Consider the following 24,701-nt stretch of genomic DNA (forward strand, 5'->3'; position numbering starts at 1 on the left):
TCTGTGAGGGAGTTTGGGTAAAGGAGGCAGTTGTGATGAGGGCCGGCTCTAGGCACCAGCAAAACAAGCAGGTGCTTGCGTGGCACATTGCCAGGAGCAGCATTCCGGCCTGCAGGAGGAGCAGGGCGGCAGGGAGCCGCCTGGAGGCCTCCCTGAGCTGGGAGCCCCATACCCGGCTGCTTGGAGCCTGTGCCTGGCCCCGTGGCACTGGGAGGGCAGGGCAGGGTAGGGCAGGGCGGGGCGGGGTCCTGGGAGGGCGGGGCACCTGGCCCCGGTGCAGGGCAGCCATGGCTGGTGACGCTGAGCCCGGTGGGGCAGGCTCCGGCCATGATGGCTGCTCCTGGCAGCTGCCCCACTGGAGCGGAGTTCAGGGGCTCGGCGGGCGCTGGGGCTCAGCTGTGGTGGGGCCCCGCGCTCGGCTGCTTGGATCCTGCGCCTGGTCCCAGGGCACTGGGAGCTCTGCGTGGGTAGCCCCGAGGTGTGGCCCCTGCTGGGGTGCTTCCTGGGGGGCAGCCATGGCTGGTGAGGCTGAGCCTGGCAGCCTCTTCTTCGCCTTTGCAAGTGCGGCCTCCCCCCTGCCCGTGTGCCCCCCCAACCCAGCCAGCCACCCGCCCCCTCCCGTGTGCCCTCCCCGCAACTTCCCCGCTCCCCCCCGCCTGTGTTCTCTCCCCCGCAACTTCCCTGACTGTGAACCCCCCTTGCCTGGCTGTTCCCCCCACCCTCCGGCCTGTGTACCCCTGCCCACTGTCCTGCTACCGTCCCCTCTCTTTGCCTCCCCGGGCTTGGCCTCTGTCCAGCAATCCCACCTTCTGGCCCACAGCAACCCTGCTGGGATCCCGTCTCCTCTTCTCTCCCCTCCCCCCCCCCCCACCGCTGCCTCCCACCTGGATCCCCATCTCCTGTCTGGCTCTCTAAACGATCCCCCTTTCCCCTACTCTCTGGGCCCTGAACACTCCCACCCACACACACACCTGCCCAGGAACCCAGCCCCCTTTTGCTGTGTCCTGACAACCTCACACCTGCCTGGGACCCAGGTGATTCTCTCTCTCCCTTTGTCTGAGGAAGGAGAATTCTGGTGTTCCCGGTGCCCATGTCCCCAAGTCCCTTCCTGTCTGGGGCAGGAGAGCTTTATTAAAATTGGAATTATGATCCCATTTAAATAGGCTTTGCTTTAAATAATATACCTTTAAAATTAAATTAAAAATTGTTATGGCCTAAATTTATCATAACCTATTTAAATAACTTATGAATTAAATTTAAAAATTAAATAGAACATGTCTCCTGTCAACTTTTAAAGATATTCTACCAGTTCACTAGTGTAGGTACCCAGAACCAGTGTTTACATCAGCAGTTGTTTACATCAGCAGTGTTTACATCAGCATCACCTCTCTTCTGCAGGTGAAGAGAGAATGTTTTTATCACTTTGGTTTATTCAGCTAGTTCAGTCCAATGATTAGTTCATTCATCATTGCAAAACCGAGAGTTGACAAAGCAGAAAAACTTGTTTTCCTCTTCTCTAAGTAAAAAAATGGTTATGAGAGTGTTCTAACATCTTGAAGAACATGATGACTAGATTCAATCTGTTAAATTCACTATGGATATTTCCTTTGTTTAATAAATGAATTTTAGATTCAAAATGTGTTTGGATGCTCTTTTGTTCTGTGTCCTTCACATTTAAGGTAGTTTTATTTCATACAAAAATTAAATGCTGGTTTTGTTTATTTTAAATAGAATTTCCGTCCAGACAGAAGTAGATGCAAATCTTATGTTTTAAAAAAAGTAGCCACCACTTAGCAAATAATAAATGGGGTAAAACCTGTCTCTTAAGTGTTCCTATTACACACCATTTTGTAATAGAATAAAAATGTAAAAATTAAGAATCTGATTACATGTAAGTTACACAATTATTTGGGCATTTATTTAGTTGGTAGCTGTACTGAGTGTGTTCTCCTGGTTAGTAAATAGAAGCACCAAATTTGGCATAAAGATTATATTTATTTGTAAATCAACATGTTTTAAAGGTTGCTAATCAATAACACTCAACCATCCTCTAGGAAAATATTTTAAAAGTATAATTTAAATGATTAATTGCTCATTTAAACCTAAGTTTTCTGCTTGCCAGTTTAAATCATGATTAAAATTAGAGATTTAAATCAAAGCTGTTTAAATCAATCCACCCTGCTTCAGAGGCTGTTTGGTTCGTCCCTGAAGGAAAAAGCACAGGGCTGTGCTCATGGAATAGGTCCTAGGCTACTGGGGTTTTGTTGTCTGGTGCCTGTCTTGTTCTGGACAGTTGAGCTGGGGAGTTGAAACAAAAGTTCTCTTAATCCCTTTGAACTGTTTCATTGTATAGGGAGGCTGATTCTTGTCCATGGACACCAAGAGTTGGACAGCTTATGTATTGGTGTTGGAATCTGAGTGATTATAAGGCTTCTAATAATAAAATCCCTTTGCAGAGTGAGGAGTGGGACCGGGAGTCCAGCACTAGGTGATGTGAACAGCTGCATGCTTTGGAAGTCTTTAACTGGCTTACTGTGGATGAACCTGCCCTCCCATTGTCCTCACGTGGGGAGTCCCTGGCACTCTCCTAGGAGATGGAAAAACCCCTGGGTTTGGGCTCCCCCTGAAGCACACGCTCCACTCCCCAGGAAGCCGCACAAGCTGCATTTGTGCAAGCACCCCCAACAATCCGTGAACGCTGCATTTGCATGTAAACCCTTCCCAGACAAAAAAAGGGGAAGAGGGCGCAGCCAAAAATTTTTTTGCTTGGGGTGGCAAAAAACCTAGAGCTGGTCCTGGTTGTGATGTAGGGTAGGGAACTAGGGTGCAGGGTTTTGGGAAGTGACATGTGTGATCTTGGGCAGGAGATTGGGGTGCCAGATCTGGGAGGGGTTGGGTGCATGTGGAGTAGTGGGACAGGAGTGGGGGGCAGAGGGTTGGGGAAGGGAGGGTGCCAGAGGCACGTTCTGGCTAGGAGACTTACCAGCCAGCAGCCAACCTAGTCCGCCTGTCTGCCTGTAGGGCTGAAGGCTTGCAGAACTTAAATGTTTCTGCCTGCTCAGCCATGTGCTTGAGTGAGTAACTGAGCAGGAGGGTGACTGCCTGTTAGTCAAACAGGCAGCTCCCATTTGCCACTTTCTGTCCAGAAACCAGCCAATGGGATTGTCCTGGGGGCGGGAGCAGCATTTGAATCTTCCCGTCTCCTCTGGACTCATAAGGGGAAAGCACCCTGCAACCATGTTTCTGATCAATATGTGGGGCTGCAGGGCAAGCCGGGGAGCCTGTCTGGGACTCCCCACTGCCTCCGTGGGCCAGATCCGGTGGCTTGGCGGGCAAATCCAGCCCACAGGCTGCATTTTGCCCAAGTGTGCTCCAGTCAAATCTTCTCCTGCACTTGCTGGTGGGATATGGAGGGCCCGTAGCTGACAATTAGCTGCACAGCCTACTCATCTCACATGTTTTGAACAGTGATGAGAGAGAAAAAACAAGAGAGAACTGGAATGTGCAGCTGTTACCCACAAATGCAATGAGCTGACAGTACTCTGAGCATACACAGGGATTCTCCTCCCCCTTCATTAAGGGGCAGAGGTGCAAGTGGGGTAGCTGTGAGGGCTGAAAGAACCAATTAATGCAAGAAAATGGAGACTAGGGAGCTTGGTCAGATTACAAAGAGAATTTATGCTTCCTGGATCGGGTGCAATCTGCTGGCATGTGAAGGGTCTAACAGTCCAGGGGAAGTGAAATGGTTTGGGGTGGTTGGAGGAGGGAGGAGCATAGAGGTCAAAGGGTAACAAGCTAGAAAGTTTCTGCTGAAGAGCAGCCGGTATGTCCTTCCAGTGAGATCCATTGGAGCATGGTGCAGCCTCCTAGGCAGGGAGTGGCGAAGCCTCAGTGAGTAATGAAAAGTGGTCTGGCCAGAGACCTTGCAGGGGATGGCTCCCTGTTTGCTTCAAGGGTAGTGGGATTTTTTCCCCTTAACCTCCTCTGATTTCTAGGAGGGGATCGGTCCCCAGACTATAGGAAATATGAAGCAATATAGCTGAGCTTAGCCAAGTTAAATGGGGAGTCTAGGCCAAAAAGCCATGGGGAGAAGCAGCTTCCTTTGGGGAAACCCTGCATTTGAATAGAATGACTAGCTGGCCCAACTCCACCGGGGAGCACAGTGTCCTCAGCCCAGTGCTGCAGCTCAAACTGGTTCTGCTTCAATTTGCTCTCTGACCACCTCCAAGCAGACTGGGCCTGTGTGATACTTTCTTCTGCAAGCTCCTGGCTCCACAGTGTTTGCACAGCAAGCAGGGATAGCAGGTATCTCCCCTGCCAGGAAACCAGCTTCAAAGAGTGCTGCTTTGGAAGTGTGTGGGTGGGGGTTTTACTACTGATGGAGACAAGGCAGAGGGCTTGAAGGTCAGCTGGAAGACATGGGTCTGAGAAAGCTTGCACAAAACAAGCCTGGCTATGCCAGAGACTGGGTCAGCAAAGGCCAATCGTGTAACCTGCGGTGCCTTTGAGAAGCCAGTAGATGTAGCTTTAGCACCAGCAATTTAGCAATTTCACTTGCTAAGCCTTTCCCTGCCAGCCATGCCCCTGCCCTCTTCTTGTGGCACCTGCCTCAGCTCCTGCCAAGTGAAGGTTTGTTCTCCACTCCCTGCAGTGCTGTTGATAGCCAGTCCATGGGAACCTAGAGCAGGGAGCAGAGCCCACCCCCCCTGCCACAGGTTTCTTTCATGGACTTGGGCAAGTCATTTAGTGACAGCGCCTTAGTTTCTAATCTATGAAAAGGGACTAACCAGCCTTTGTTGGTCTGTTTTGTCTCTTTGCAATCTGCGCTCTGCAGCAGGCCTGTCTCCTCTTGTATGTACTGTACCAAGGACACTCTTGCTTGGGACTTCTAGGTGCTACAACAAGACAATACCGAGTTTCAGCCAGCCCAGCAGACATTTGTCATCTGTGCAGGGTGACTGGTGGTGGGGAACACTGTGCGCCAGTCACTGCATGAGTGGTTGCATTTCAACCTGGTATAATTTAATTTCTAACTTATTCCTGTGTCATTCCCAGGACCTTGACCGCTCCTATGGTCACGAGGTATGGAGCCAGCTGGAGCTTGGTAATCACTGGTTCTGTCCACTGGACGAGCTGAGCCTCCAGCAACTCTGGTCCAGCTCACACTTTAGCTTCCTGTGGAGCAAAGACCCCCGCTGAACCCCTCTGCACAGGCCACCTGCCCAGCACACTGCACGCCAACGGGACCGCTTACCTCACCTGCCGGCTGGTGATGCTGGGAACTACGCCTGCATGCCCCACCTGAACAGCCACACAGACGCCTTCTTCACCATCAGGCTGGCCATGTCAGGTAGGGCTGTGGGAAGTGCCCCACATGTATCCTTGCAGAGCTAAGGCTAAACACCTGGCTTGAAACACTGGTGCCTCCTGCTGGCTGATGCAGAGAGTAAGCCTCTTCTGACAGCAGTGTTGTTTGGCTGCTTATGCTGCTTCTGGCTTATTAGACACACAAGGTAGCCTAGGCTATTTTGTGCTTCTGATATTCAGCAAGCAAAGCTCCAGGAGTGTATATGGGGTGTGTGTGTTTGTGTGTGTGGAAATTTTAGGCATAAGTGCCCTTGGATATCTAGGTTTGCTTTGACTGGAAATTTTAAAATCATATTGGTGGTGTGATACAGCTCCCCCAACTAAATACTCCCCCATTTCTGAGCATCTGTTCACTGAATTTAGAAAGAAACAAGGGCAGAAGTAGTAACCACTGGAGGGGATAAGGAACAAGTATACAAACACCAGACTACTCACTAGTATGGCAGCATAGTGGAGGGGAAAGCCGAGGCAGTGCCTGTGGCATTTCAGCAAAGCCCGGAGTCAGCTGGGGAGTCCCCAGCTGACCCTGGACTTCACGGCACTGCCTCTTTGAAAAGCTGAGGCAGTGTTTCAAAGGGGCAGCTGCTGCACAGCTGATCCCCGGCTCTGCGCAGCATTTCCCCAGAATCCGGGGTCAGCTGGGGAGTCCCCAGCTGACCCTGTGCTCCACGCAGCATGCTGACCCCATGCTTCAAGGTCCCATGCTGTTCCCAGGCTCCAAGGCTTTGAAATGCACAAGAGCCCCCGCTGGGGATTCTTGTACATTTCAAAGTAGGCACCTGCAGCCCATGCAGCCCAGAGTCAGCAGGACTTCCTGCTGGCCCTGGGCTGTATGTGGAGTTCCGCATTCTTCCTTTGAAGTGTACAAGAGCTCTAGGGCTCTTGTACATTTCAAAGGAGGAATGCAGAAGTGCCTATTGACTGGAATTTAACATCCTCAGTCCAGTCCCCTGTCCTCAGGGCAGGACCGAGCTCCATCTGGTTATCCCTGCTCTAACCTGCTTTATCTAACCTGCTCTTAACTATCTCCAATGATGGAGATTCCATAACCTCCCTAGGCAATTCATTCCAGTGTTTAACCACCCTGACAAGAAGTTTTTCCTGATGTTCAACCTAAACCTCCCTTGCTGAAATTTTAACACATTGCTTCTTGTCCTATCATCAGAGGTCAAGGGGAACCAATTTTCTCCCTCCTTCTCCCTCCCACTTACAGCCCCTCCCAGCTTGGTATCATCTGCGAACTTTATAAGCGTACTCGCTATGTCATTATCTAAATTGATGAAAATATTGAACAGAACCAGCCCCAGAACTGACTTCTGCAAAACGCCGCTTGTTATGCCCTTCCAGCATGACTGTGAACCATTTATAACTGGTTGAGTTACCATTCTTGGAGAGTAGTTATGCACCCACCTTATAGTAGCCCCATCTAGGTTGTATTTCTCTATTTCATTAATAAGAAGGACATGAGAAACTGTACCAAATGCTTTACTAAAGCCTAGGTATACCACGTCTACCGCTTCCCCCTTGTTATCCTAACAAAGAAAGCTATCAGATTGGTGTGACATGATTTGTTCTTACAAATCCATGTTGGCTGTTACCTATCACTTTATTATCTTCCAGAAATTTTTAGATGAATTCTTTGATTATTTGCTCCATTATTTTTCCTGGCACAGAAGTTAAACTGACTGGTCTGTAGTTTCCTGGGTTCTTCTTATTTCACTTTTTATAGATGGGCACTATATTTGACCTTTTCCAGTCTTCTGGAATCTCTTCTGACTTCCATGGTTTATCTAATATGATAGTTAATGGCTCAGATACCTCCTCTGTCAGCTCCTTGAGTATTCTAGGATGCATTTCATCAGGCCCTGGTGACTTGAAGACATCTAACTTCTCTAAGTAATTTTTAACTTGTTCTTTTTTAATTTTAACTTCTAAACCTACCCCATTTCTACTATCATTCACTATGTTAGGCATCCAGTCACTACCAACCTTCTTGGTGAAAACCAAAAAAATGAAGTTGTTAAGCACCTCTGCCATTTCCATGTTTTCTGTTATTGTTTCTTCCTCTTCATTGAGCATTGAGCCTCTCTGTCCTTGCTCTTCCTTTTTCTTCTAAGTAGAATGTCTTCTTTTTACGCTTCATGTCTCTAGCTAGATTGAGCTCCTTTTTATGCCTTCGCCTTTTCTATGCCCCTACATAATTGTGTTATTTGCGGTATTCATCCTTTGTACTCTGACCTAGTTTCCACGTTTTATGCAACTCTTTTTTATTTTTAGATAATTTAAGATCTCTTGGTAAGCCATGGTGGTCTCTTGCCATATTTCTGTTTTTCCTATTCAGTGGAATAGTTTGCTCTTGGGCCTTTAATAATTTCCCTTTGAAAAACTGCCAACTGTCTTCAATTGTTTCTCCTCTTAGTCTTGCTTCCCATTGGACCTTACCTACCAGCTCTCTGAATTTACTAAAGTCTGCCTTCCTGAAATCCATTGTCTCTATTTTTCTGTCCTCCCTTCTACCATTCCCTAGAATCATGAACTCTATGATTTCATGATCACTTTCTCCCAAGCTGCCTTCCACTTTCAAATTCTGAACCAGTTCCTCCCTATTTTTGTTAAAAATCAAATCTAGAACAGCTTCCCCTCCGGTAGCTTTCTCAGCCTTCTGGAATAAAAAATTGTCTCCAATGCAGTCCAAGAACTTATTGGATAATCTGTGCACTGCTGGATTAGTTTCCCAACAGATGTCTGGATAGTTGAAGTCCCCCATCACCACCAAGTCCAGTGCTTTGGTTGATTTGGTTAGTTGTTTAAAAAAAAAAGCCTCATCCACCTCTTCTGCACCCCCTGTGAAGGGAGAAAAGCCTCAATTCCCATTGAATTTAAAGAAATATTACTGACTGCAGTGGGAGTTGGGTTGGGCACATAGAGGAGGCCAGTGCTTAGAAGAGGAAAAGAAGCAGCGGCCATTAGGAGATCGGGGGCTGAGCAATGAGCAGCACCGTGCCCTAAGACATTTCTTCTTTTAGAGGGCAAGTAGCTCTTTGCCATGGATCTACACTAGTCTTTAAAAGTGGAGAAGTGTCAAATGTGGGTGAAAATGTGAATGAAAATTGCTTGCTCTGTATGTATCACTGACATTTCAGATGTTAGGCACGTTGTAACCAACTTTCACTGCACACACAAACGAGAGAGCTTACTTCTCTGTGGGGAATGGAGCCAGGATCGTCTACACAAGCCTCTCAGCCTTATGCCAGCAAGTAGGAGGCTGTTATAGTCATTGAGGATCAGCTGTTGGGGGAAAGACATAGCCCCGCACTACACCAGTATGTGACAGAGGGTATGGCTGGGCAGTTGGAGCATTTTGCACGTTTGCTTTCTCTGCGATGTGGATCTGCTCCTCATTCTACTACTCATGCAACCAAATTCTTGGTATGTCCTTCCTCTCCCCTGCAGATCTTTGCAGCATGTCCCCCGAAGTCCTCTTCCCATCCCGCAATCAGACTTTGGAGCCTGCCTTGGGAAGCCAGGTGACACTGAACTGCACCATGCGGCTACCCTTTGAACAGGACTGCCACCCTGTTCTGCGCTGGATGAAAGATGGCGATGGGCTAGGCAATGAGAGCAGCCAGTATACCTGCAAGTTGTTAAACTGGTAAGAAGTCAGGCTCATCTATAAATAAAATGTGGCACTGATGTGGCTACTGACAGGCAGGACAAAGTGCTTCAATCATTGTGTAAAGGTCATTCACTCAGCTAGTTAGCCACGCCTCAGTGAGGGTCTTGGACCCACCATCAATTTCAGAGTCTCCACTGAGCAGTACCCCAAATTCCAGCACTTCCTATTGATAAGCTCAACTTCACAGTACTGGAGTTCTGAGCCCAGCGTGCCAGTGCTCAAAACTCAGCAAGACACCTTCTCAGCCAAAGTACTGCCCTCCACCACTTCCCGTTCTGGCTTTGGGCTCCCCACACAGCTCTGCTCTTGTCCCCCAGACCTCATCTTCAGCACCTCTGTTCTTCTAGGCCCTCTCACCACAGCTCTGCCAGGACACTTCAGTCCTGATCCAGAACACCTCCTGCTAGTCTTGTCCCGGGTCCGGCACAGCTCTGTCAATGCACCCAAGGGCAAGTCTACACTCCAGCGCATCACTTCAGCTCAGAGCAAAGCTGAAATGCTGGTGGGGACAGCACAAAACTTGCTTCGCACATCGGGGGAGGGAGGAGAAGCTTTTTCATCCCTGAGTGATGTAAATTATATCAACTTAGGCTGTAGTGTAGACCTCTCTCCAGTCTTGATCTGCAGCACCCTTGCTATTGCAATCCTGGCCTTCCCTCTATGTCTGAGGGCACGTCAGTCCTCCTGACTCTCCACTTCCCATCCTAGGCCTCTTGGGGAAATATGTCAGTCATACCAGCCTTTTAGGTGGAGGTTTTGTACAATTAAGAAGTGTCTAACATCACCCAGCATCTATTCGTTGGTGACTGATGCAGGGTTTGAACTCGCGTCTCTGGAATATAAGCACAAGCACAAGTGTCTGAGTTATCCCTTTTCGTATGCTCTAAACATCATCATTCCTTAATCACACAGATAAACAATGAAGCACAGTATGAGGAAATGCCCCCCCCACACACACGCACAAAGCATGTAGACCAGCTGATGTTTCTGTCCATTTTATATTATGGCTCAGGGAACTAACTAGACTCCCTACTAGGGATGTAAATACTCATTTAAAAAGTTAGCCAATTAAATAGTATAATTTTAATTATTTAACTGATTAACCGGTGCCGCGCCCAGGGTTGCTGCTCCCACCCAGCCAGGCCCACTGTGCTGCCGACAGCCTTCCTCTTAACTGGTTACCAGGTAAGCATGCCAAAAAGGCTAATGCTTACCAGTTAAACTTTTATATCCCTACAGCACAAAACCAGGGGTCTGAGGGCTGCTATACACCCTGGCTCACATCTGCCACAAGGGTAAAGTCACTGTGATCGGAGAAGCTCCTCCAAGTAGGTACTAGAGTCACTGAGAGCCGAATCTGGTCCCATCCTATGTTTTCCCCCCACAATTACAGAGGCACATCTGCCAGCTAAGCTTCTGCTGACCCTCTGTGAAAACCATAGAGCTTTCAACAGGTCTCCTTGCTCAATAGCAGTTAGCCTGAGCTTTGCGGCCTTTCACTGGCTAGACACTCTTTTCTACCAGAGGCATACTACTTTGAGAGCACTAAACACACAAAGCTAGCACGTTGCACCCTGCACCACTTCTTCTTTGCAACCAAATGCATTATCCCTGTTGCCAGCAGGAGTTGTAGGAAAACTGCACCTATGAGGGGTGTGACAATGGCGGGATATGAATGGAAAGTAGGGCCAGCAGCTTAACCAATCTGAGGCAAATCATCTGAAGTTCTTCTTTGTTGGAGGTCAAGGTGATCACGCCTGTGAGTGTGTGTAAGCACATTTATCCATCCACTTTGTTGGCCAGGCAATGCAGAGTCCATTAGAGCAACTCCTACAATTTGAAGACTTTCCTGCCACTAAAAGATTCTTAATTGTAGATTTAGGAACCTGACCTTAGGTGCTATTTTGTCTCTAAAGGCTTTGGTCTCTAAAGGTACGTCTACACAGCATTGTTATTTTGGAATAACTGATGTTATTCCGAAATAACAAGGTGAGTATCTACACTACAAGTCATTATTTCAATATAATGTCGAGCTGGAGGATTTCTTACTCTGACTCCTGGTAACCCGCATTTCACGAGGAATAAGGGAATTCAAAGGAAGAGTGTTCTTCCTTCGACTTCCAGCACCCAAAGCCGAATTAAGCTATTTCTACTTAAACTATGCAATTGACATAGCTGAAGTTGCGTTGCTTAATTCGACTTTAGCCTTGCTGTGTAGATGTACCCTAAGAGAAAGGTGAATTTCCACTGAATGGCTAATCGTTTATTGTGTAGAGGACAAAGGTTCTCCAAAAGAATCTTCTCAGAAGTTAGAGATTGACAGCCTCCATCCTTCCATCCAGGCCTTTTCCCTTTCTGGGAAATGACAAAGCAGAGTTCCTATAGGCTACATTTAGAGGAGGAACAAAAAGAAGCTTCTAGTTAGAGTTTTTCAGTCCCATAGTTTCAGTAGGACACCATTTCCCTGAAAGAGTCCACTGTAGCAGTGCACTAATGCTACTCTTGTATGTCCCCCAGGTACAGTGACAATGCAACAGAAACTTTTGTGTCAAGCGTTCTAGGGGTGAACCTGACAAGCGATGAGGACTATGGGGTGTTTGCCTGCGTGGTCAGGAACACTACAGCCACTTTCACACTACACAGATCAGGTAGCCATTTGGGCATTTACACAATATTAATACAAATGCAAAGAAGGGGCTACGTTGTGGTAGGGTCTGCTGAATAAGGCCTTTCACCCAGGTTGGGCCAGTCTATGGCAGGCCCTACTTTGGTTAGCTCTTGGGATTAAAGGAGCATGTCATGCATGTTAACCCTTTCAGTGACCTGCTGAGGCACGTCCTGAACTGATTGCTGCATTTTCTTAGCTATTGCTGTTTTGAAAGTAAACCCTGAGCCAGGAGACTATTAGCATGGGGGAGGGGAGGAGGGAAAAGGAGGCTTTATGAAATCAAGCTGCTCTTTCAATATGCTGACTGAATGTGGTGCCATAGGATGGCAACATAACCTGTAGCGGTGGAGATGGGGCTGCCTCGCAGAGGCTAGCCACCTCGGTCAAGGCTTCTTTGTTTTCAAGACCCCCAACAAGGAGCTGATGATAGGGAGTCTCTGGAGTCAGCCCTACTGAACTCTAGACAGGCACATGCCCTAGTGAAGGGATTCATCGGCCTCATGCAGAAGAATTCAGCTGGATAGTATGGCTTTGTAGCCAGGAAGCACCAAGTACCCTGGATCCCAAACCCACTCATCTGTTTCTAGGCTGCTGTCACAGAATTTGGGGGCCCCTTTATATCACAGAGCCTCTATCATCTGCTCTGTGTGATCCTTCTTTAAGCAAATGCAGCTGAGCCCCTCTTCACACTGGTGGCTAGAGATGTAGAACTCCCCCTCCCCCACGAGATCAGAGTCCATCCCATGTACATGCAGGACAGCATCCACAGGCAGACACTACAGCTGTCTTAGTAGTCTGACAACAGGAGTGGTTTTAGCTAGAAGCTTTGAGGCCAGTAGCTTCTGCTTGGGTCTTCCCCCTGCAGACCACTACCTACCTCAAACCCCTCATTTACCAAAAACGTAAAATTCCTTTAAGTCAAATACCAAGTGTACTGAAAATGTTCTTCTTGGTAATTGCAGAAGCTGCTGGACATGTGAGTGCAGTGGTGGCAGCCCTCCTGGTCCTGGGGCTGCTGCTGCTCATGGTTGTGATCTATGCCAAGTGCCACTTGAATATGCTGCTGTGGTACAGGAACCGTTACGGGGAGCTGGAGATCAATGGTAACCCAATGGGCTTTTGTGAATCCTGTTTTCAGTCTGATTTGCACTTTGGATTTGAGGGAGACGGGGAAAGACTCCGTGTTCCAGACATTCCTGGCTTCTGCTGCTCCTGTAAAGATTGCATGAGAAAAGGATTGGAAAGCAGAAGTGAACTAGAATTCCCCTGCAGCCAGAGGGTCTTCCTGCCCCCAGCAGCCTAGAGGGTGACTCCTTCTCAAGGGCCAGCCTACCCAGGGTGTTTGATTTAGGGCTTTAATTTGGAATCCCGTTTCACTGCTGCGTGTAGACGTGGGCAGTTACTTCGGGCTAGTCAATTTCTAAAATGGCGACCGGCTGGGAACATGCTAATGAAGCGTGAGATATTTAAATCCCGCACTTCATTTGCAATTTCAGTTATCCTCATTAGCCTCCCTAGATCGAACTAAGGGGCTAGTGTAGACATACCCTAAGTGATTCTGTGTTCCTAAAAAGAATCCAGTGGCATTTACTTTATAGAGTTTCTGTATGTGTATGAAAACCTGCACTATTTCTTTACCTCTTATGAAAGACACTTTTAATTGTTAGCCCTTATCTATGCACCTCTACACCAGTTTAGATAAACCATACCTTTCTGTAGATAGAGATTTCAGTTTAAAACTGGTGCTTCTAGCACATCCTAACCCTCCAAACGTTGTACAGTGCAGCCTCCATTTTCCTCCCAGCTGTTTGTCCACTGCTCTGCTCGCTCTTCTGGGTTTCAGAGACTTAGTCCTCTGGCTAAGTTACTTGCCATTCTACCCCTTCTGGGGCACTTAAAAATCCAAAATTAGTCTGAAGTATTATCAAATTAAACCTCGTTTCTGTTCCATGAAATGTGCTAGACATCACACTTCTCAGTCCCTGGCCTTACCTAGCCTTCTCTCCCACACTGAGAGCTTAACATCTGCCCTCTCTGTTTGTTTCTCATCTGCCCTTTTGCTCCAGTGGAACTAAATTGTGCTCAATGAGTTAAATCAGCGCAGCTCAGCTTGACGACAAAGCCTTTACGATTATTGTCAAAGTTAAGCTGGTAAATTATTCTGTGGTAGAAGTTATTACAAAGATTAGAAATCCTAAGAATTCCACTCTACAAAAACACCTAAACAGTGGAAAGTACACAGATACATAACTCCTCCAGACACCCTTAACTCTGCCCCGTTATGCCATCCGGACACAGATAACCTTTACAGTTCATCTCAAAAGTTCAGTATGATGAATTTTTTTTTTTTTTGCAGTCATTGAGTTGTCCCTGAGTAATGGATGGATAAAGTGTTCTCCAAGTTTATATTTTTGGTACAGTGGGGCAGAGTTAAGACAGAGTGACCTTAATTCTGAATTATACACTATCTTAGTGTTTTGAAGCAGAACTTTTAATTCTGTATTTCCAGGCTAGCTTTTTATTTGGGACTTTTTGTTGTCATTTCCTTAAAACAGCAATGCTCTTAAAGATTTTTTTTGTTCAAAATATATGATGGATTTGTCCAACATTAACTGAAATTATGGTTGTTTTCAAGATTGCTGTAGCCATATTTGGTCCCAGGATATGAGAGAGACAAGGTAGATGAGGTAATGTTTTTTATTAGACCATCTTCTGTTGGTGGGAACCTTGTATCTCCCACCAACAGAAGTTGATTCAGTAAAAGATATTGCCTCACTTACCTTGTCTCTTTAATTATGGTCTTTTTAAAATCTGGAAAGTCTAGTTGTGTGTGTATTTTTATCTCCCATTTCTGTGTATTTAAAAAGCCCAACAGTGTAGAGATGGCGAGAACCATTGCCAGGGTTGCTGTGTTACTTGTCTTAAAGTTGCTCCCAAACCAAAGCAGATGCACCTACCATCTCCATAGTGCTCTCCAAAACATCTACAGAAGAGATGGTTCTTGTCTCAAAAACGTGCAGTCTGCTAGCACAAAGCACTGGTGATAACTATCAGTGCAGTCCTCTTTGGCGAAAGCATTATAACAATGACACCAGGACACACTGGGTTTAAGATCACATCCGGCTCCACTCTCTGCCTTGCTCCTCTCAGGGGCACAGGGACATTTTAAAGTCCATTCCCGGAGCTCTCTTGGTCCTTGTGGGTGGGATGTTGGGTTCCCTACCGGGTGCATTTTTCACTGTCATTACAAATCCTGGAAATAGCACCATCTATTACACAGCCCTTCACATGCAGATTAACACGGGTGCCCTCCCCCAAGGAGATTCCAGCCCAAGGGCTCAGAACAGTGCCTTCCCCTGTTGGGGAGCTTATAGGGAACTGACTGTCAGTGCTGCCAAACTGAGTGCTGAATCTGCCATGTGGTCATGTTGTATCGTTTGCCTCTCTTGCGCCCTGCTGGGCACTGTTCGCAGATGGGAAGCTGTATGATGCATACCTGTCCTATGCAAACTCACCGGACGACAGAAAGTTTGTGAATTTCATTATGAAGCCACAGCTGGAGAACCGTCATGGCTACAAGCTCTTCCTGGATGATAAGGCCATCCTGCCCAACTCAGGTAGGGCCCAGACCGGATGCTGCCTTCCATCTCACCTTTGCCTGCAGACAGACACACTCCTGCTCCTGGAAAGTCAGCCTTGACCTCTGATTATTGAAACTGCTTTTCAGGACACAGGAAGCCACACCCTGCACAGCAGGTCTGCTCTCTGGTGTGACATTTCCCTTTGCCCTCCTAGACACCTTGCCCTCAGAGATTATAAACACTAACTGATTAAGAGCACTGAGCTGTGAATAGCTGAGTATTTTAGAGATTGCAAAAGAGAGGAACTGAAGGGTTGTGTGTTCCCTCCGACATAACATAGCAATTCAGAGGGAGAGTTTGGAGTGGAACCCAGGAGTCCTGACACCTACTCCTGCTGTAACCACTGGAAAACACTCTCTTCAGCTGCAGCAGTGTAACCTGAGTCTGAGAAAAAAGCACTTAATGCTGCAAGACAGGCAGGGTTATGAATTTAACTGTCTGAAGACTGTGGGGGCCCCCTGTTGCCCTCAGTTCGGCTTCAAATGCTAAGGCAGCCTGTTCCCGGAGGAGGAAGAAGAATAGAGAGCCGGTGACCCATTCTGGCTCTGCTTCATTTTTGCCATGACTGTGAATCTCATTTCTATTCTACTCCACTAGAGCCTTCGGCAGACCTGATCATGAACGTGAGCCGGTGCCGGCGCCTCATTGTGGTTCTCTCGTATGCATACCTGGAGCAAGACTGGTGCAACAACAGTTTCAGGTCAGGGGCTGGCCACTGAACCGGGTGCTGGGCTGCTGCTTTGCTGCCCTGGCAGCACAGAGCTAGACCTCCCTTGTTTGGCAGAATGGCTGCATGGCAGACTGCACCCTGTTGTCCTTCCCCCTTTGCAAGCCCGTCATGTCGTTCCTCCTCCACACTGCCCAGGCCCAACAGGAGAGTCCCCCTGCCCTCAGCTCTCTGTCCAGTGCCACACCAGCCTGTGGTGGCTATGAGGAGCAATTGCAAGTAAAGCCCTGCTCAGCCTCTGCATCTCTGGCCTAGAGCATGCTCCGGGCAGACAGAGTCTTGAGTATTTATCAAGCAACCTTTTGTACGTTTCTACTGAGCATGTGCAAACTGCAGTTTTCCCCAGGCCAGACTTGGGTATGTTTTCATAGAGGCAGCAAAGGGCCAGGGTGACCACTTCCCCGTCCCACCCAATTTCCAGTCTAGTGTTCCAAAGCCAGAGCTTCTGAATGAAACTACTGTAAGATTTTTTTTTTAAAAGATAAAAATAATTCTTCCCTAATCTTGTTCTCTGATATGAGTGAACTTTTCAGTTCAAATTTTCCACAACATTTGCTAGACATCTGCCATGAGAAATTTCAGTCCCGACAGTGAAAGTTTGCCAAAGTTACAAGCAAATGACTTCTCAGAGAGAGTACTGGGCAATCTTAACTAAAGGCATCTCTTCCGGTTCTTGCCTCTGTTCCCCTTGCTCCCAGGCCAATGCTCACTGAAAGTCAATGGGAGTCTTTCTGTTGCTTTGTAGCTGGTCAGGGTAATGACGAGGTGGGTTAGCTGAGCAGGCGTGATTCATTGCTCTCCTTACGCCCTGCAACTGTTGCCTTGTATTGCAGGGAAGGGCTCTGGCGACTCTTGGAGCTGTCCCAAAGACCCATCTTTATTGCCTTTGAGAGCCAGTACCGGGAGATAGAACATCCGGCCATTCACCTGCTGAAGCAACACAAGAACGCTGTGACCTTACTGCTCTGGCGGACTGGCTCAATGGTAAGTGGCGGGGGGGAAGAATAGGGGGAGCAGAAGGCTCTGGTCAGGGAGGGGTCTCACAGTACTGCTGGGATGCTTTTGGTACCCCTAGCCTTGGCAAGAAGCCCTGCATGGCAGACATGGTTCCCTGGGTGGAGGGTCCCAGACACTCCCCCTGCTCACTAACCCCACAATGGTGTGTGCTGAATGGTCAGGCCAGGCCTATAGCTACTCAGGGAGAGCCTACACTAGAAGCGCCACAGTGGCGCAGCCGCACTGAGGCCGCACATCTGGCGAAGATGCTCAGTGCCCACAGGAAGGAGCTCTCCTGTTGCAGAGTAAAATCATGAGCGTGGGAAGCTACATGGTGGAGAGGAGAAGCTCTCCCGCCGACAGCGCTGTGCACACCGGTGCGTAGGTCGGGGTAACTTACGCCCCTCGAGGTGGGGCGTGTTTACACCCTGAGGGAGAGGACTTAGACCCATGTGGGTGGCAGTGGGTACAGGCCCTCAGACAGCCCTGCTGGAGGGGTCCTGCAATATCAGAACTAGTAGCCTTTGAGCAGACTGGACTGCAGCTCTCCCCAGCAGGCCTCTTGGCTGCTGCCTTGGGCCCCCTGCACCGCAGCTCTCCTTGAGAAGCCCTCCGGCCCCTGACACATTACCCGCATTAAGTGCTGGCCGAGTTTCCCACAAAGAACAGTAAATCCTGTAAGCCGCATAATCCTCCCTGGCCTGGCAGCTCCGAGGAGCCTGGAGTTGTGTGGTAGTGACACAGAAGGCCACCTGGGGGCACCACAGCCTGAGAGATGGTAAGACACGTCGCCTGCTACCAAGGTGGGGAAGAATGATCCTCTCCAGACAGACGCAGCCTATGGGGCAGGCTCTCAGAAGAGCTCAGCTCCCATTGAGGACAAGGAGGGCTGCAGGGAGCTGAGGACTTTCGAAACTCGGGACGTAAATGACTTGCCCAGAGCCCGAGTCTGTGCACAGAAATGACCCCACTTCCCCAGGTTGCCATTGTGGACGTGGTAATTGGCCAGAGACATTGGAGACCCAGTTGTGCAGGAGACTGGACGTGCGTGTGAAGAGCGAGGCCCACAGTGGCAGCAAAGCCTTTTCAAACCCCTCCCTGCTATTCACACCCTTCCTTCCCCACTCACGTTCCAGAAAGCTGTGTTCCCAGGCACGCTGCCCTCCAGAGACGAGCACCGACTCCCTGAGTGGAGCTGGGCTCCCCCGGCGCCGCTCACTTGGCTGTAGCCTCCTTGCCAGTTCTGTGGCAGAGGCTGTTTGTGTATTGTCCACATGTAGGCGCTCTCATTAGACTAGCCACATTCCCCTGGGCGTCTGGCTCAGGGTGACTCATAGGGTGGGAACACACTGCTTTTCCCAAGTGGCTTTGACATGGGCAACTGCAGCCAAGTTCAATGCTGTTTTTCACTAACAAGCATTTTATGGCTGGCTTGTCCCTGGCCCTTTTGCCCCCCAGTTAGGGGCAGGAACAGCCATGCCCCACATTTGGGGAAACGCTGGGACTCCTTTTTCTGCCCTACAGGGGGTGCAGTCTGAAGGGGGGCGGGTAAGGATTGGCAGCCCTATGCCCTCGCCTGCTTCTCCCACAGACCCACTGTGCATGCTCCCGGCAGCTCTGGGGCCATCAAGTCTCTAATTTCAGATTAGAAGGGCTCCGTTCACAAGTCCAATGTGAATTCTAGCAGCAACCCCAAGCTCGGACTGGGCTCTTTCCCTCCCTGCACCACCACCAGCAACAGGGGCTCTGCAGGCCAAACCCTGCCCTTAGCAAGCTTGGCTAATCCCCCTGCCTTCCTCTCCTTGGCTGTGCCAGTGCAAATCATGGCAGCTAATGGGCTTGCACAGACACAAGCAAGGGACGCATCCTGCAGCCTGCAGAATCCTCCTCCTGCATCGTCACCAGGAATAAGGAAAGACCCCATTGTCGGGTCCCAAAGCTCAGGCTCTGGCAGCGACAAGAGGCAGGTCCGTGGCTTTGAACTTAGCAACACCCATTGGATCTGGAGCCCCATTCTGTGCAGGGGAGACCTGCACTTTATCCCTCTCCAGAGCAGCGTGTTTGGGACTAGAAAGCTGGTGTGGCAAGTAGGGATATAAAAGGTTAACCCGTTAACCCCTCAGCATGCCCCTTACTGGCATGCGTACCTGGGTAGCCGGTTCATCGGCAAAGGGCTGCTCCGGCTGGGCCCAGTGCTCCCACCCCTCATCTGCATCACGGTGTGGCGGGCTTGGCCATGACGTGGTGCGGCGGGAGCAGGCAGGGGGCTGTTCTAGCCCAACCGGGCAAACTATGCCGCAGGCAGATGTTCCAGGAGATGAAGCAGTGGTTGGACTGAAGTGGCCCGTTGCCACAGTTAACTGCTTAAGCCCTTTGTTTCACTGGTTAGCCACCTAATCGGGATTCTACATCCCTATGGAAAGCTGGACTGAAGCTTTCTCCTGGGCCCCCAAGGAAGCCCTACCTACGGCTTTGCCACAGCTGTTCTTTTTCAGAGCCACACCTAGATCTGCAGCGTCTAGCTCTATACAGGCTCAGCAGTTCTGCAGGGATCTCCACCCAGGCTCGGCTCGTTTTTCCTGATCCCGGCTTGGCGAGGTGCCCTCTTGTGAGCACAGCCTTGTTGCCAGGGCTTCTGGCACGTGCAGGGACAGGCCCTTGCTGACCTCAGGGAGCTGCATTGCCAGAGTGAAGCAGCCCCAGCAAATGCAAGGCCCCCTCCAGCTCCATGAGGCAGGCAGTGCAAGTGCCAGACTGTCAGTGTCTGGCAGGCCCCATCCGCGCTTCCCCTGTTGGAAGGGGATTGGAAGCTTCTTATTGCTGTATTTGGTCAGATCCCTGGAGCTTCTGTGCGGCATTGTCCTCCAGCATCGGTCCTGGCACTGCCGCTGAGGCAGCCTGTGTCCTCCTTGGTTCAGATAACATGACGTTCCCAGCGAAGAGTCGGGGTTGCACCCTGCCCTGCTCTCTGGGGGGCCCAGGAGTGTGGCGAATGCCACCAAAGGGACAGAAGTTTGTGGAGGAACATGCTCTGTGGATGTTGCACAGCACAGTGCTAGTCCCAGCTCTCTGTTACGTGACGGACCTGCCAGGTGCCTTCTCTGGGCAAGTCACCTCCTGGGTGCGCTCCTTTTCTCTGTCCAGCCTTTGTCTGCCTGGTGTGTCTAGAGCAGTGTTTCTCAACCTTTTTTTATAAAGTACCCCTTTAAAAAAATTATAAGTACCCCCAGTACCTACAGCTTTCAAAGACACATTTTTTTCTACCATTGCAACACATTTGTTTAAACAACTTAATCGTAGCCGGGCGGGTGATGACATTTTTGGGTGTAAAAAGTACAAAAATAAGAAAGCACTGTAAAACTTAAAACAAAAATTCAGTTTTCTCCAAATTTCAGTTGCGTTGACGTACCCCCCAGGCTTCTCTCGAGTACCCCTAAGGGTACTCGTACCTCTGGTTGAGAAACACTGCTCTAGAGCATATACTGACTGGGGCAAGAACTGGCCCTTCCTGCAGCTACAAATGGGACTAGCACAAGGGGGGCTTGGTGGCCACTGGGACCTCTCGGCTTGTTCAACAATACAAATAAGAAAACAAAAATCCCCTTGCCTCTGATTTTTGGCCGAGTTTCCAGCTACCTCTGCAGCAATGGGAGTTCTGTCTCCGTGCACGTCCCCGCAGCCAGACCTGCTACACGTGCTTCCCAGCTCACATGCCCCACGCCCGCGCTCAGCAAGGTGCTGAGACTTGTTCGGGGGCGTGCCAGGGATTGCAGGCCTGACGCATGGCGGAGGAGCTGGCGTGAACCGAACTCAGGGGAATGTGACCAGGGTTCTTCCTCTTCCTTCCAGACCCCCTCCTCGGATTTCTGGAAGGAGCTGTGCCTGGCTCTGCCACGGAAGGTGTCCTACCAGAGGACCATGGGGGACCCTCAGACCCAGCTCCAGGAGGACAAGGACCCCATGCTGATTCTGCACAGCAGCTACCTGGAGTACAAAGGAGACTCCCATCTGGAGGGAGACCTGGGTATAGTCACCATCTGTCCATGTTCTTATCTGTTTTAGCCTCATTCTGTCACAGGGGTGGCCCAACAAACTGGTGAGGCTGCAGCCACTTACTCCGTTAACACCTTGTGTGTAGAGCACATGGGGTCAGACTCCCCTGTGGCAAGTGCCCCTCCTCTAGCCCAGCTCCATGTGTGGAACAGCAACGTCCCACCCGTACAGCCCTCTTTGCAAAGGCCAGAATCTGCCCCTCTGAGGTTCCAGCCAAGATCAGTGGGATAACCAATGCGAACGGACCATTGATCGACATCTCAAAGTTTCCTTGTTCCCCTGCTCTCCGCAGCTGCCTGCCTGAGTCTTGTGCTCTGACCCCACCTCGCAGAGAGGTTTCCTTCCCATGTCCCCAAATCTATCCCTGCCATTGTCTCCGGATTGGGTTTGATGTTAAGTTTCAATTATTTGATCAAACCCAGATCAGCTAACCACTCGTCACACAAGATGTCCATGTCTGGCAGTAATTAATAATCACCCTGGACAGACACCAGTCCCAGCTCCTCCTTGGTTCCCCAACATGGCCACACGTGTCACCTTCCCTTCCCTTTTTAGCCTCTTGGGAGAGCTCCACAGTTTTCTACAGGTTGAACCTTTCTGGTCCGGCACCCTCAGGACCTGACCGTTGCCGAATCAGAGAATTTGCCGGACCACGGGAGGTCACTATTGTCGCGCAGCATCACCAACACTTCCACTGGTTATTGGGCTCTTAGAAGACATTTAGGGGTAAATTAGAGCTAAGTAACAGCACAGAGCACTGAGAGCCAGGACTGGTGGCTGTAAACAAACTTTATGGCACCGCGGGAAACTTGGCCACATCCATGATATGTGGACATCCGGCTACCTAAAATCAGACTAGACCAGAGATGTTGCCAGACCAAAGAGTGCCAGACTAGAGAGGTTCAACCTGTAGCATGGAATAAGTGGAGCCCTCATTTTCGGAGGGGGAGCAGCAGCCGTGCGCTCTGGGACGTGGCCACTTTCCTCCCCGTTCCCTAGACGCTAAGGGAGTGAGGGGAAAGTGCTTGCGTTCCGTGCATGCCTCTCCCACCTGGCTAGTGAGCGCCCTTCCCCAGCCATGTGTGAGAGGCATGCACAGAAAACAAGGACTTTCCCCTCGCTCTCTTGGTATCCGGGGATGGGGATAAAAAGTAAGCCCCATCCCAGAACACATGGCTGATGCCCCCCCTACATGCCCAAAATGGTGCCCTCGCCCCATCCCTTTCTCTGCTCAGGATGGAGCAGTCGGGTGGCCTCCAGTCAGCACTTCAAGGAGAGCTCGGGCTACGTCGAAGGGAAGGGTTGCACCAGTGTCCGCTTGCCTCCTTCAGAGACCCCTGCTAAGCCTTGTCTCTGTCCAAGCCCTGAAACAGCTGCTGGGAGGGAGGGGCATTGGTACCCGCTCCAAAGGGCTTGGAGAGAGACTCCGGGATTCGTTAGCACCTGCTGAGTTGCCGGGAAATCTGCTTTAATGTTAGTAGCAGGGATAATGTAAGTCCTGTGCTTATCAGAGATTTACAAGCAGCTGGCCACAAAGCCCAGCTTGCTTGTGCCCAGTGGTTCGACTGTCTGGAGGAGACTGGAGAAATGATGGTTGTTGCAGAGAGGCCAGGCGGTGTGTGCAGCCTGGCACTGCAGCCCAGCACAAGGCTTGGCAGCACCTCCCTTCCAGCTAGTGCAGCACGCCGGGGTCTGGGGCCAGCCTTGGCCTCGAGCTTTTCAGGGCATTGTAAGGAGTCTGGGAGACAGTGTGACCCGCAGACAAGTCTACAGCTCTTCCCTAAGAGAAACAGTCTCTGGTTTGTTTTTATTTCCTGTTCTTCTGCTCTTGGCTGGTGTTTACTGAGCCTGGACTTGCTATTCTATGGTAGAAAAGTCCTGTTGAGGCTCTCTCCAAAGGCCTCCCTCTGTCTCTGAAGTGAACCGGAACTCCTGGGATTCCACAGACCACGAGCTGCTGGGAGTCCTGTCCCCACCCCCACCAATCTGTACTCTTGCTCCATCCCAACAGGTGTCAGTGGGTCCGTTTTAAGGGGCCCTCCGCCCCCTCGAATGATGGGTCCTGAGGGGCCACCCGCACTAGCCGCTGGCATCCTGGAAGAAGTGCAGCTGGAGGAGGGCCAGAAGAATGAGATTGACATCTCTGACCTGGGATCACGCAACTACGGCGCAAGGACAGACTTCTACTGCCTGGTGACAGAAGACGACCTCTGAGGGGGCGGGATTGTCGCTCCCCCAGGACTGGCTGTCTCGGTGGCCTTGAGAAGGACGACGCTCTGCTCAGCTATTTTCTTTGACCCAAGGCATGGGCAGTCTTCAGCACTCCCATTCCTGGCTGCTCGCTGTGGGGGAGTCAGGCAGGGAAAGGACTGACCTTGTACCTCCCACTGAAGCTTCACACTCCCACGTGTATGCTGGGCAGCTTCCCTCCTAAAACCCTTCTGGGCCACGAGAAGCTGTTAGGAAAGAAGGATTCAGCCTTTTGCCTGGAACTTGGCTTTGGAGCAGAAACATCCCAGGGGAAGCGGGTGCTGCGAACCAGGCGGTGGCATTGCAGAATTGGGAGGCGGCCGCTGGTGGGTAGAGCCACTGGGCAGGCATTGCCGTAACAGATGCCAGTGAGGTGTCGGTGGTGGCCGCTAGGTACCGAGATCCGTGCTGTAGTGAGCTCCTGGCTGCACTAAGGCACTAGGGCTGAGCTGGAGAAATGCCACGCCGCACTGCGTGTGCTGTCACCTGACAGGTGCCTGGGATTTGTAAAGATAAGTTCAGAGATCCATAGTGTAGCGTAGCCTGTTGCAGCAAATGCCCACGGAGGCCTCGGCCATCAGCTGGAGCTAGTGTGTGTGGATAAGAGCCCAGACAGTGCAGAGTTCTCATGGGGAATCTCACCTGGGCACATGACTGAAAAATTCAGCATGAGGGCAGACACACCAGGAAAGCCCCAGGGCTTGACAGCAAAGGCTGGTCTCCCCGATCCTGCAGCACTTTGGCAGGGGCCGGTGGCTCTCCAGGAAGTTCCCTGTGGTGGCGGCACCAGACTTTCCCTCCCGGTTTGTTAGTGACCAATAGGACAGCTCTGGAAAAGGTTTCCTCCTTTCACAGTGGTGCGGAGCTGCCCGAACCGTTCCCAGAGCACCTCTGCCCTTTCTTCCTTTGGAACCACAATTAAAATAACTTGTTTCAAGCTGGGCTTGGCCTGGTTTTAGAATAGGAGGTGGTTGCGGGCCAGTCGGTTCTTTGTGTGAGGAGGGCTGGGATCCCTGTTAGGCCAGGGACCCACAACTCTGTGAGGGCTAGGCCTAGGCCAGTGGCTTGTAGAAGCAGGAAAGGGGCAGAGCTGAGAGGGTACTCGGGACTGGAGTACAGGGGGGACGCAGGTCAGGACTGAGGATACACTCGGAGACACTGGCATTTTTCTACACCCTTGGCCCCAGACACAGCGCTTCTCCCAGGTTGCCTATGACAAGGCATGGAAGTGCGCAAGAGACTCCAGAAGCCAGTGCCAGACACAGATGCAGTATAGAAAATGGGGCCTGTCAGGAGACAGTGCTCCCTTGCATGCCTGTAGAT

The 24,701-nt window shown here is 50.3% G+C and overlaps 1 protein-coding gene across 8 annotated transcripts in view; it reads left to right on the top strand.

Moving 5' to 3' along the window:
• SIGIRR (single Ig and TIR domain containing) overlaps positions 1 to 24,315 on the top strand; it is a 43,713-nt gene extending 19,398 nt beyond the window's left edge. For all 8 annotated transcript variants that reach the window (XM_075928349.2, XM_075928350.2, XM_075928347.2 and 5 more), the window contains 9 exons: positions 5,056 to 5,350; positions 8,821 to 9,019; positions 11,561 to 11,691; positions 12,674 to 12,814; positions 15,185 to 15,328; positions 15,950 to 16,052; positions 16,913 to 17,063; positions 20,925 to 21,099; positions 23,140 to 24,315. In XM_075928349.2, coding sequence (XP_075784464.2) covers positions 5,293 to 5,350; positions 8,821 to 9,019; positions 11,561 to 11,691; positions 12,674 to 12,814; positions 15,185 to 15,328; positions 15,950 to 16,052; positions 16,913 to 17,063; positions 20,925 to 21,099; positions 23,140 to 23,342 — 1,305 coding nt within the window. In that variant the 5' untranslated portion in view covers positions 5,056 to 5,292 and the 3' untranslated portion in view covers positions 23,343 to 24,315. The remainder of the gene's footprint in view (positions 1 to 5,055; positions 5,351 to 8,820; positions 9,020 to 11,560; positions 11,692 to 12,673; positions 12,815 to 15,184; positions 15,329 to 15,949; positions 16,053 to 16,912; positions 17,064 to 20,924; positions 21,100 to 23,139) is intronic.
• The last annotated feature ends 386 nt before the right edge of the window (positions 24,316 to 24,701 follow it).

The sequence above is a fragment of the Pelodiscus sinensis genome, chromosome 5, assembly GCF_052426305.1.
Source record: "Pelodiscus sinensis isolate ZL-2025 chromosome 5, ASM5242630v1, whole genome shotgun sequence".
Classification (NCBI taxonomy): Eukaryota; Metazoa; Chordata; order Testudines; family Trionychidae; genus Pelodiscus; species Pelodiscus sinensis.